Source organism: Carcharodon carcharias, chromosome 20, assembly GCF_017639515.1.
Source record: "Carcharodon carcharias isolate sCarCar2 chromosome 20, sCarCar2.pri, whole genome shotgun sequence".
NCBI lineage: Eukaryota > Metazoa > Chordata > Chondrichthyes > Lamniformes > Lamnidae > Carcharodon > Carcharodon carcharias.
The window spans coordinates 85,314,352-85,327,350 of NC_054486.1; the positions used below are offsets into that span (position 1 = coordinate 85,314,352).

Below are 12,999 nucleotides of genomic sequence, written 5' to 3' on the forward strand. Positions count from 1 at the left end.
ATTGTAGGGATAAACAGATCATTTTTGATTTGGCAGGTTGTTACTAGTTGAGTGCCATTAGGATCGGTACTTGAGCTTCACCTATTCACAATCTGTATTAATTAGATGAAGGGACTGAATGTAGAGCATCCAAGTTTGCTGATGGTACAAAGCAATGGGAAAGCAAGCTGTGAGAAGGACACCCTGCAATTTTCCAAATGGGATATAGAAAGGTTAAGTGAGTGGGCAAGAAGGTAGCAGATAGAGTACAATGCATTGCTCAGTTGTACAGGGCTTTGATAAATTCACACCTGGATATTGTGTACAGTTCTGGTCACCGAACCTAAGGAAGAATATACCTGTCTTAGAGAAAGTCCAATGAAGATTCATTAGATCGATTCCTTTGAGGAGAGATTGAGTAGAAGGGCCTTTTTATCAGGAATTGAGAAGAATGAAAAATGATCACATTGAAGCATTTACAGTTCTGAGAGGATAGATGTAATTGTCCCCGGCTGGAAAATCTAGAATTCTTTTCTGAGAGGATGGTGGATGCTCTGCCATATATTCAAGACTGCGATCCATAGATTTATAGACTCCAAGGGAATCAAGAGATATGGCGAATTAGGCTAATGGACACAGTGAATTTGATGGGTTTTATTAGAAATCCGGTTGTTGGATGGCCACCATTACTGACACTAGCTTTTCAATTCCAGATTTATTGAATTAATTGAATTTAAATTCTCCAGTCTCTGTAGAAGAGTTTGAACACTTTGTTTCTGGATCATTATTCCAGGCTACTGGATAGCTAGTCCAGTAACACAACTGCCTTGCTCCCATTCCCTCTCATTCTCTTGTAGTATCTTACATTTATTTAGAAAATATATGCATGGTTATTAGAATTAGATCACTATGCAAATGTTGTAAAAGTTAAATTAATATGCATTTGATTGCCACTGTTGGGATGGGTCTCAAACCCTTTACAGGGAGAGCAGATTGCACATCTCTCACAGTAAGCATGTAAGTCTTCAGATACATTATAGCAGCAGTGACTGCAGTTTCATAACAAATAAAACATGTTCAACAGCAATCTTCAAATTGCAGGGAAATTGCAACACAGAATTCCAGCGAAATTGCAACATAGATACTGGTTGTTTCACCCAATCAGTCTATGTTAGTGTTTATCCTCCACATGAGCAGCAGTCCTAATCCTATGTTCCCACCTGTTTCTATATTACTTTATCACTCTCTCCTTTAACCACCTGTAGTGCATTAGAAATTGCATTGTGAGGCTACCATGCACAGATGTACCAGCATAGGGAGTCTTCTAGGAAGAGATAACAAAGGATTCTTCTTTAACAGCTCATGCAGCTCTAATTTTAAATGTCTCTGGCTGAATATATAACATTTTCTGTCCCAAGATTATTACTTATTTGTAATTCTGTCATTAACTCTGCTAGTTCGTTCCAGAATCTCACAAACCTTTGTCCTAATTTCTGACCCAAATCCTTTACTTAGTGTTATGTCTAAGACCTTTTGTTCTAGACTTATGATCAGTCTGTTTCTTTCTTCTCTGTTTATCCCTGCATTATTTTAAATGCTTATATTAAATCATCCCTTAATCTCCACTGCACCAATAAAAACACCACCATTTCCCAAGTCTTTTTTCATATCAAGTATCAGCATGACTTTGTCAGAGGGAGGTCATGCCTAACAAATTTGATTGAATTTTTTGAGAAGGTGAGCAGGTGTGTAGATGAGGGTAGTGTAGTTGATGTAGTTTATATGGATTTCAGCAAAGCCTTTGACAAGGTCCCCCATGGGAGATTTATAAAGAAGGCAAATGCACATGGGATACAGGGTAATTTGATAAGGTGGATTTAAAATTGGCCTAGTTGTAGGAGGCAGAGGGTGATGACAGAAGGATGCTTTAGTGACTGGAAGCCAGTGTCCAGTGGTGTACCACAGGGATCTGTGCTCGGTCCCCTATTATTTGTCATTTATATAAACGACATAGATGACTATGTGGGGGTTGGATTAGTAAGTTTGCGGATGACACAAAGATTGGCTGGGTGATTAACAGTGAGGTTGAGTGTCTTGGGCTACAGGAAGATATGGACGGGATGGTCAAATGGGCAGATAAGTGGCAGATGGAATTTAACCCTGAAAAGTGTGAGGTGATACACTTTGGAAGGAGTAATTTGACAAGGAAATATTCAATGAATGGCATGACACTAGGAAGTTCTGAGGAACAAAGGGACCTTGGCGTGTGTGTCCATGGATCTCTGAAGGTGGAGGGGCATGTTAGTGGGGTGGTGAAAAAGGTATTTGGAACACTTGCCTTTATCAATCGAGGCATAGATTACAAAAGTAGGGAGGTCATGTTGGAGTTGTATAGAACCTTGGTGAGGCCACAGCTGGAGTACTGTGTGCAGTTCTGGTCGCCACATTATAGGAAGGATGTGATCGAACTGGAGGAGGTGCAGAGGAGATTGACCAGGATGTTGCTTGGGATGAAATATTTAAGTTACGAAGAGAGGTTGGATAGACTTGGGTTGTTTTCATTGGAGCAGAGAAGACTGAGGGGCGACCTGATCGACGTGTACAAGATTATGAGGGGCATGGACAGGATGGATAGGGAGCAGCTGTCCCCCTTAGTTGAAGGGTCAGTCACAAGGGGTCATAAGTTCAAGGTGAGGGGCAGGAGGTTTGGGAGGGATGTGAGGAAAAACTTTTTTATCCAGAGGGTGGTGACGGTCTGGAATGCACTGCCTGGGAGGGTGGTGGAGATGGTATGCCTCACATCCTTTAAAAAGTACCTGGATGAGCACTTGGCATATCATAACATTCAAGGCTATGGGCCAAGTGCTGGTAAATGGGATTAGGTAGGTATGTCAGGCGTTTCGCACGTGTTGGTGCAGAGTCGATGGGCCGAAGGGCCTCTTCTGCACTGTGATTCTGTGTGATTCTGAAATAGCGTTCCAGTGAATCTGTGTGGTACCCTCTCAATTACTTCAGCATCTTTCCTTTAGTGTAGAGCCCAAAACTACTCCAACTGTGATTTGACTAATGTTTTAATAGAACTTATAGGTTCTATTCTTCTTGCCATAAAACCCACTATGCCATTGTTTTTTTTAAAGGGACTTTATTCACAAGATGCACCTTTTAACATCTTGTGAACTTGAACCGTTAAATTCCCTGTGCTGTTTCACATCGAAGTAAATTTTAAACAAAATGTATCACCACATACTTGTTGACATTGAATTCCATCTGCTATTTTTTGCCCTTTCCATCATTTTATCTGATATATATGGTTCTTGTACATTGTTAAGTGAATACTAGATGGCCACAGTTGGACTAAGTACCTAGTAGCAATTAGATTCCAACATCTCCAGTGTTATTTTTGCTTTTTTTTTGACAGGAATGCTCTAGAGAGTCAGGAAATAAAAGCATCTAAACATTACCACACCAGCTAATGTGTATTTATTTGGAGGTAACAATATCAATATCCTCTGGCAGTTTGTTTGGTGCTTGGAATTATTTCTCATGCCTCCCACTTTTGCGCCATCTGAAAATTTGGCCACCACTCCTTTGAGTCCTGTTTCCAAATTATTGATGCACAGAGTGAACAGAGGCTGTCAGGACATTGCTATCCTTCCAGTCATTCTGAGAAACTGCCCTTAACTCCTATGCACAGCTTCGTCCCTTCTGGCCAATCTTGCACAAGCCCTGCCATAGGAAGTACAAGGAAGTGTTACATTTTCCTGTTATGTAATTTTGGGAGTCACATTTTAACATTTCCCCTTTTATCAGACTATTTTTATTACCGTCATTTGAATTTACTTTGATTGATTTTTATTTACATTTTGCTTCAATCGTGCCTCTAGCCAAGCTGCTCCAGCACAGCTACAAACTGGCATCTATTCAACAATGTGGAAAATTGCCCAGGTATGGCCTGCCCACAAAAAGGAGTGGAATTCTCTCCAAGATAAAAGCAAAAAACTGCGGATGCTGGAAATCCAAAACAAAAATAAAAATACCTGGAAAAACTCAGCAGGTCTGACAGCATCTGCGGAGAGGAATACAGTTAATGTTTCGAGTCCGTTATGACTCTTCAACAAAACTAAGGAAAAATAGAAAAGAGGTGAAATTTAAGCTGGGTTAAGGGGAGGTGGGACAGGTAGAGCTGGATAGAGGGCCAGTGATAGGTGGAGATTGCCAAAAGATGTCATAGACAAAAGGACAAAGAAGTGTTGACGCTGGTGATATTAACTTAGAAATGTGCTAATAGATTACATTAAGGGTAGAAAGCAGGATGAGCAAGGTACAGCTAGCCCTAGTGGGGATGGGGTGGGGGGAAGGGATCGAAATAGGCTAAAAGGTAGCGATAAAACAATGGATGGAAATACATTTAAAAATAATGGAAATAGGTGGGAAAAGAAAAATATATATAAATTATTGGAAAAAAGGGGGATTGGAAAGGAGGTGGGGATGGAGGAGAGAGTTCATGATGGAAAGTTGTTGAACTCAATATTCAGTCCGGAAGACTGTAAATTGCCTAGTTGGAAGATGAGGTGCTGTGCCTCCACTTTGCGTTGAGCTTCACTGGAACATTGCAGCAGGCCAAGGATGGACATGTGGGCATGAGAGCAGGATGGTGTGTTGAAATGGCAAGCAACAGGGAGGTCTGGGTCATGCTTGTGGACAGACCGAAGGTGTTCTGCAAAGCGGTCACCCAGTCTGCATTTGGTCTGTCCAATGTAGAGGAAACTGCATTGGGAGCAGCGAATGCAGTAGACTAAATTGAGGGAAGTGCAAGTGAGATGCTGCTTCACTTGAAAGGAGCGTTTGGGCCCTTGGACGGTGAGGAGAGGGGAAATAAAGGGGCCGGTGTTGCATGTTCTGCGGTTGCATGGGAAGGTGCCATGGGAGGGGGTTGAGGTATAGGGGGCGATGGAGGAGTGGACCAGGGTGTCACAGAGGGAACGAAGCCTGCGGAATGCCACCGGGGGGGTGAAGGGAAGATGTGTTTGGTGGTGGCATCATGCTGGAGTTGGCAGAAATGGCGGAGGATGATCCTTTGAACGCGGAGGCTGGTGGGCTGATAAGTGAGGAAAAGGGGGACCCTATCATGTTTCTGGGATGGAGAGGAAGGTGTGAGGGCGGATGCACGGGAGATGGGCCGGACACGGTTGAGGGCCCTGTCAACCACCATGGGTGGGAAACCTCCGTTAAGGAAGAAGGAAGTCATGTCAGAGGAACTGTTTTTGAAAGTGGCATCATCAGAACAGATGCGACGGAGGTGAAGGAACTGAGAGAATGGGATGGAGTCCTTACAGGAAGCGGGGTGTGAGGAGCTCCTTTCAAGTGAAGCAGCACTTCACTTGCACTTCCCTCAATTTAGTCTACTGCATTCGCTGCTCCCAATGCAGTTTCCTCTACATTGGACAGAGCAAATGCAGACTGGGTGACCGCTTTGCAGAACACCTTCGGTCTGTCCGCAAGCATGACCCAGACCTCCCTGTCGATTGCCATTTTAACACTCCACCCTGCTCTCATGCCCATATGTCCAGCCTTGGCCTGCTGCAATGTTCCAGCGAAGCTGAACGCAAACTGGAGGAACAGCACCTCATCTTCCAACTAAGCACTTTATAGCCTTCTGGACTGAATATTGAGTTCAACAAATTTAGATCATGAACTCTCTCCTCCATCCCCACCCCCTTTCCGATCCCACCTTTTTTTCCCAATAATTTATATAGATTTTTCTTTTCCCACCTATTTCCATTATTTTTAAATGTATTTCCATCCATTGTTTTATCTCTACCTTTTAGCTTATTTCGATCCCTTCCTCCCACCCCACCCCCACTAGGGCTATCTTTACCTTGCTCATTCTGCTTTCTACCATTAATGTCACCATTAGCACATTTCTTAGCTAATATCACCACCATCAACACCTCTTTTTCCGTTTGTCTATAACATATTTTGACAATCTCCACCTATCACTGGCCCTATATCCAGCTCTACCTCTCCCAACCCCTCTTAAACCAGCTTATATTTCACCTCTCTTCTATTTTTCCTTAGTTCTGTTGAAGAGTCATATGGACTCGAAACGTTAACTGTGTTCCTCTGCACAGATGCTGTCAGACCTGCTGAGTTTTTCCAGGTATTTTTATTTTTGTTTTTGCTTTGGAATTCTCTCCACTTGCCTGCGTGTGTGCAGCTCCTAATCAAGAACTCGACACCATCCAAGACAAAGCAACCCACTTGATTGGCACCCTACCCACCACATTAAATACTCACTTCGCCACTGGTATACAATTTTCATGGCAATATTGTGTAACATTTACAACATGCACTGCACCATCTTGGCAAGGCTCCTTTGACAGCAGCTTCCAACCCTGCAACCTCTACCCCCAAGAAACACAGCAGATGCTTTGGACCACCACCATTCACAATTAAGCTCACATTCCAACCCTCACATCATCCTAACTTGGAAATATGTCACTGTTGCTGGATCAAAGTCCTGGAACTCCTTGCCTAACGGCCCTGTGGGTGCATCTACATCACATACACTGCAGCAGTTCAGGAAGGCAGCTCACCACCACCTTCTCCAAGGCCATTATGGATATGCAATAAATGGAAGTGATGCCCACATCCTCTTAGTAAGTTTTAAAAAGTAGCTTTTGCAGTTTGTATTACAATTTATTTTGCCTATATCTTTTAAAAAGATATTTGTTAATCTTTGTCCTGCTTCACGTAACTTTTGTTTGCATGGGTGATTTGAACACACAGATTTGATCAGTTTGCTTTTTAATTTGCTCTGTGCTCCCTCTGGAGGCCGGAAACGGGACAGCGCTTCCAGTGTTTGGTCGCTCGGAGGTGCCGTCGTTGACACGGCCCATTGGAGGAAGGCGCTCAGCTGGGGCTTGGTAACTGGGCCTGAGGTGGAATCGATCCCAGTGATCCCGGAGATCCCGGGGGCCTGAGGTGGAGCCGATCACGGGGATCCCGGTGCACACACGGTAACTCGAGGCCACATTGGAAGCTGCGGGCCCGGGGGATGGTGGGAGGCTCGAGGCGCAGTTGTGGGTGTGTGGCCTGGGCCTTGGTGCCCTGGCACCATTCCTACTGGGGACACACACACACTTTAAAACAGCTTCTTGATGCACAGCTGCAACTGTCTTAAATTCCACATCACCTGAGCCATGTGCCTGTATTTGCTGAATTCTGTAATGTTGGTGGTCCTTTACCTCCTCCCCAGCCCAGAACCCCTGTTGCAATCTCCAGTTTACTTTTAAGACCATTTCTTCAAGGTAAACATGAGAGCAGTTCTCACCGTCCATGATGTGTTTTATTCCATGCTGTTGCATTTTGTTGTGTCCATAGGGGATTGGTAATGAATGTGATGGTTTGGTCGGTAATAAACAGGGTAACAGTGTTTAGCATCAGTGGAGATTAACAGGCAAGTTAAAGATTTGTACGTGTTCTCTTCTTTGAAACTGGGATCTCGAAGAAGGTTCTGCACCTGTAACTTTTAACTCCTCTGTTCTCTCCACAGAGGTTGAGTGACGAATGCTTCCAGCATTTTCTAATTTCCAGTATCTGCAATATTTTTTTTAACAGTGGCACGCTTGTGACCCATGACACCCCAATCCTCAGTTTAAAATTGAAAATCCCTTTAAGGTGCTATTTGCAGACATGACAATGATAATTGCCTAATGACATTGTTATTTATCGATACCTTGATATTTTTACATTGGGAATTCATGCCTCTAAAATGTGTGCTAATTTAAATATCATTATTGCTTTCTGTGATTAATGGATGGTATTGATTATTTGCCTTTCCGTTTTTCTAAGTGTTGGCAGGTTGGGGTCAGGGAAAGGCATGCCTTTTATTTTACTTCCAAACTTAATGACTAATTTTGGGATTTAAGCCCATGTCCTATCACTTGATAACATTGTGCTGTCTAACATATTAGTTCAACATGTACCCTGCAAGGCCACTGGTTGTAACCTTGCTTAGAAAATGACCTGAGAATGTGCGCAATACCAAAGACCATGGTCACATCTTTTACTTGTTGTTAATTGAGATTTTCTTGATAGATAACAGTCTTTATTTTGAATTTGTGGTGATGCTCAAGCTACATCATGAAGAAGTGAGGTGTTCCATCTTGAGGGACAAGTTGGCAGGCTAACTGTGTATAAATTCTGCATTTAGTTGATTCATCAAATTGCAATTGTGGCAGACATTTTCATGTCACCCAGCACTAAGGCACTCACTTCCATTGTGGCTGCTAGATAGGAAACCTAGGTTAATTTTTTTTTGTTTTGTTTTCCTCCTTAACCCAGAAACACCAAAGTCAGCTAACTCAATGGCAGGCTAGCAATGTACAACTTTGTCAGTTGAATGGCTCACCCATACTCTGATTTTACTATTCACAGTTCCTCTGGTTGTTACGTGCTGTCTGGGCACAGTCTGCAGTTGAACCTTTGTGATCTGTGTGGCTGAACTACTCAGTGCCTCAACAAGCTTATCCAGTGAGGTCCCACTGTGTTTTGAAAAGTAGGTAAGCCATGTTTTATGCACACAATATATTCAGTGCTTTTGCCCCCATCTTATATATCTTTAATGGTCTGATCTTTGTTTGCTCACAGACTATCGGTGACTGCAGACATTGCAGAAATCATGACATTGACAGCAGGTTTAAAGACTGATTTTGAGAGGCTGCTGTTGCGTTTTCAGCAGACTGAAAGCGTGCGCTACGAGGAGTTCTCCGCTATCTGGAGGGACATGAAGTTCTCCACCATCTTTTAGTAAGAACCATTTTCTTCCATGAAAAGCTCTCCCCTTTGAATTCATTGACGGCTGCTGCTGGCTTGCATTGTTAAAGGTATTGGTTGCCCACCAATATCTCGTCCAAATGACTTTTATTCACCCGTGAGCTGTCACAGCGATTGCTGAGTATATTTAACTAGTGCATCACACCCGAACCTGATTCAGTTCTTCCCCAGACCATAACATGAGCCCATTCCAGTTGCAGTCAGAAATAAAAGCAGAAAGTGTGAGGAAAAGCTCAGCGGGCGTGGCAGCATCTGTGGAGAAAGAAATAGGGTCAACATTTCAAGCCCACTATGACTCTACTTCGGAACAGCGGTGGTCAGGCTTATTTTTGTGTTGCTTAAATCAGAGGCCCTGAGGCCAGGTGCTCCTGCTGCTGCCCAGTTGCCATCAATTTACTCGGCTTGGACCAATGATTAAAGTAGCTCAGCCACAGCTATGTTCCGTGTTTACCAACTGGGTCTTCAGGGCAACTCCAGGAGCTAATTTTTATCATCAACTGTAGTAAGCAAATTCAAGTAACCATCTTCTCAATAATTTGAAGGTATTAAAATTATGCTTATTATGTAATTAAGATTTAAAAGTACCAAAACCTCAAACCGTTATACTGGCCTAGTATGAAGTCAGGATTTGAGACTCTTATAAATGTAAATATTGATCTTTATTAAATAAGTATTCATCTGGGTACCCTAAAATACTTCAAACAAGAAAAGGTACTGTAACCTGGGCACAAACCTGTTGGTTATGATACTGGGCTAGCAATCCAGAGGTCAAGTGTTCAGAACAAGTTGTGAAATTGCATTCTCTGAATCTGGTCATAGAACCAGAAAGTGACCCTACCTTGTTGCAAAAATCCAACTGGTTCATTGATTTTCTTCAGGAAAGGAAATCTACCACATCTACTCTGACCACTCTTCCCTGCATCATATAGGGAATGTTCTAAGCAGAATATAAAGTTAGAAGATCACACATGTAGGTAATAAATTAAGGTGTGTAGAAGTACCAGGTAATTCTTTGATCGTTTTCCAATCGCCCCTCCCCCCTCATCCCACAGCTCTAGTATTTTTGGCACTCAATTCTAATGCAGGCAGAAACCTTGTAAGCCAGTAATTCTCAACCTTTTTGTTTTGAGGCGTCCTTCCCCCATGTGATAAAAATTCTTCAGATCCCCTGTCACACAATGCAAGCGTTCTTCCTGTATAACAACGAGTTATACAATTAAACATATTTATTGTTACTGTTTTTATTAATGCAAAACATGTAGCTGGTGCGGAACAACAATTTTGTCAAGTTGTGGAAGTATCAAATTAAAAATGTATCCCTATCTGGTATCTATGATTCATTTCCAACAATATTTTTCTGTTCTTTGTAATTTATCTTGATCCTGCAGTTTTTATTTTGGTTGAGTGTTAATGAAGCTGAGTAAACTGGCTGAGGTTGGTCAGGTTCTGCCGAGTGTTACTGAAGCTCATAGGTTGGTATGGAGGTTGCTAGATTTATCATGAAGTTAAGACTGCCTCCGAGGTTAGTAGCGTTCTGCTTAAGTTAGAAGACTGTTGTAATTTTTGAGAGCTCTACTGAAGTTAGGAGACTGTCACTGAGTTTAGCAAGCATTCACTGAGGTTGGTAGAGTTATACTGAAGTTAGTAAACTATCACTAAGGTTGGGAAGGTGTTGTTGGAGCTGATAGAGTGCTGATGAGACCGATGTTGTTGACGGCCGACCAGCTCTCGCTTTTCCTCTTGTCCTGTTATGTCTGCTGAGACTGGACGCTGTCTCCTTGCCAATGTAGTGAACCAGTGACCATGGCCATCTGGGGCCAAGCAGTGGTTTCCATTGGCAGACCCGGATATCATTGAGCGATTATCCTGTGGGAATTTATTTTTGCCAGATACCTCGCAGACCAATAGTTGAGAATCCCTATTGTAGATCACATCAGACTGCTTGTACTCTGTATCAGTATAAACAAAATTGTAAGTATTAATGATGCTCCAATTCTCAGTAACAACAATTTTCATTTAAATAGTGTCTTTAATGTAATCCCAAGGCATGATGGGAGTGTTTTTAAAAATTCATTCCTGGGTTGTGAGCATTGCTGGCAAGGCCAACATTTATTGCCTATTCCTAAACAAACAAAATGTGACACTAGCCGCATAAGGTGATATGAAGGCAGTGGAAAAAGCTTGGTCAAAGAGGTAGGTTTTAAGGCATTTCTTAAAGAAGGAAAGAGAAGCAGAGAGGTTTAGGTAGGGGATACCAGATTCAGGGACCGAGGAAGCTGAAAGCATGGCCTCCATTGGTGGATCAACTAAAATCAGGAATGCTGAAGAAGTCAGAATTGAAAGAGCACAGATATCTCTGCTGATGATGAGATGACACTGAAATACATTTATATGTAATTTGGAACATTTTGTGCACCTTGTTACATCACTCTTTCTGTAGTATAAATATCACAGATTCACAGAATTGCTCCAGCATGAAGGGAGACCTTTCAGCATACTTTCTGTACAAGCAATTTACCTAGTGCACTCCCCTGCTTTCTCCCCTTAGCCCTGCGCATTCTTCCTTTTCAGATAACAATCCAATTCCTCCTTGAATGTCACGATTGAACCTGCTTCCACCACACTCCCAGGGAATGCTTTCCAGATCCTTACCACTCACTGTGTAAAAATGTTTTCCCTCATGTCTCCATTGCTTCTTTTGCCAATTAACTTAAACCTTTGTCCTCTTGTTCTCGACCCTTCAACCAATGGGAACAATTATTCCCCATCTACTCTGTCCAGGCCCCCTCATGATTTTGAATACCTCTATCATATCTCCTCTCGACCCTCTCTTCTCCAAGCAAAATATTCCAACTTCTCCAATCTATCTACATAACTAAAGTTCCTCATCCCTGGGACCAATTTTGTGAATCTTTTCTGCACTCTCTCTAATGTGTTCACGTCTTTCCTAAAATGTAACACCCAGAACTGGACACACTATTTCAGTTGACGCCGAACCAGTATTCCATACAAGTTTACCATAACTTCCTTGATTTTATACGCTATGCCCCTATTAATAAAGTCTAGGATGCTGTATACTTCATTAACTGCTCTCTCAACCTGTTCTGCCACCTTAAGTGAGTTATGCACATACATGCCCAGGTGCCTCTGCTCCTGCACCTCCTTTACAACTATACCCTTTATTGTCTCTCCAAGTTCTTCCTGCCAAAATGAATATAAATGTCAAATTTTCTCTGTCATGGCACAGTGGATGGTAAATGCTGAGCTGCTCAAATCTCAGAGGGAAACTTGAAACAGCTGCCATTTTTTGCAATTTGTCCTTTATTTGGAGATGTGTGCCTTGAATTCAGTAGTAATGAGCCCACTAAGACTTAGAGTTTTTTTTTACAAAACTAAATTAAACATTTATTAATAAAATAAATGATTTTAAGCACATACATAAGTCTACAAATCACTTCTATGATAACTCCTAGCTAGTACTCATAGTACTCATATTATCAGTAATCTTTGGGAAAAATAAACACACTGTTTGGCTTAGCCTCTTATGGTTAGGTGTAACACCTTGCCACCTCTTTGAAATTCACTACTCTGGTTTTTCTAAAATGCTCTGGTTTATCTAAAATTGCAAATGTTCCTCACACCTCACATTCTAAAAGTTCAGCTTCACTGTTGAACACTCAAGACCAGCTGACTCTAATTCAATTAAATCCTCCACATACACACACATCCACACAGAGAAACTAATCTGAACCCCGCCATTAACTTACCTTTACAATAAATCACAATATTATGAAAATTATCATATATTCATGACATCTCTGATAACACTCCTGTGAAGCATCTTCAGATGTTTTGCTATATTAAAGGCACTGACTAAAAACAAGTCGTTGTTAAAAAGACTTCACAATTTTACAACTTTTTTTTACTCTACTGCTCTTTGTAATTAGTGGCTAAAACACAAAGCAAGAACTTTAGATTTGAATACTGTGCTCCCAAGGACTCAGCAGTGACAAACATCAATGGCTGCAGGAAATTTCTCTCGCAACAAACTGTAACATTTAAAGTTGTAGCTTCTTAGAACCACAACTCCATTTCCTAGGGTTAAGAAAAAGACTTCAGTAGCAGCCCAGGAATTTAGTTCACCATGTCAGTTTTGAGCACAGCGTCTTGCCACAGGAGCTT

The 12,999-nt window shown here is 42.0% G+C and overlaps 1 protein-coding gene across 4 annotated transcripts in view; it reads left to right on the forward strand.

Moving 5' to 3' along the window:
• Positions 1 to 6,840: 6,840 nt before the first annotated feature.
• Positions 6,841 to 12,999, forward strand: part of snapc1b (small nuclear RNA activating complex, polypeptide 1b) — a 28,584-nt gene continuing 22,425 nt past the window's right edge. For 2 of the 4 annotated variants that reach the window (XM_041214805.1, XM_041214808.1), the window contains exons 1-3: positions 6,841 to 6,998; positions 8,419 to 8,539; positions 8,632 to 8,790. In XM_041214805.1, the coding sequence (XP_041070739.1) occupies positions 8,663 to 8,790 (128 nt within the window). In that variant the 5' untranslated portion in view covers positions 6,841 to 6,998; positions 8,419 to 8,539; positions 8,632 to 8,662. Of the gene's footprint in view, positions 6,999 to 7,038; positions 7,290 to 8,418; positions 8,544 to 8,631; positions 8,791 to 12,999 lie in introns of those variants that run through there. The other 2 variants (XM_041214806.1, XM_041214807.1) reach the window with 2 other exon arrangements.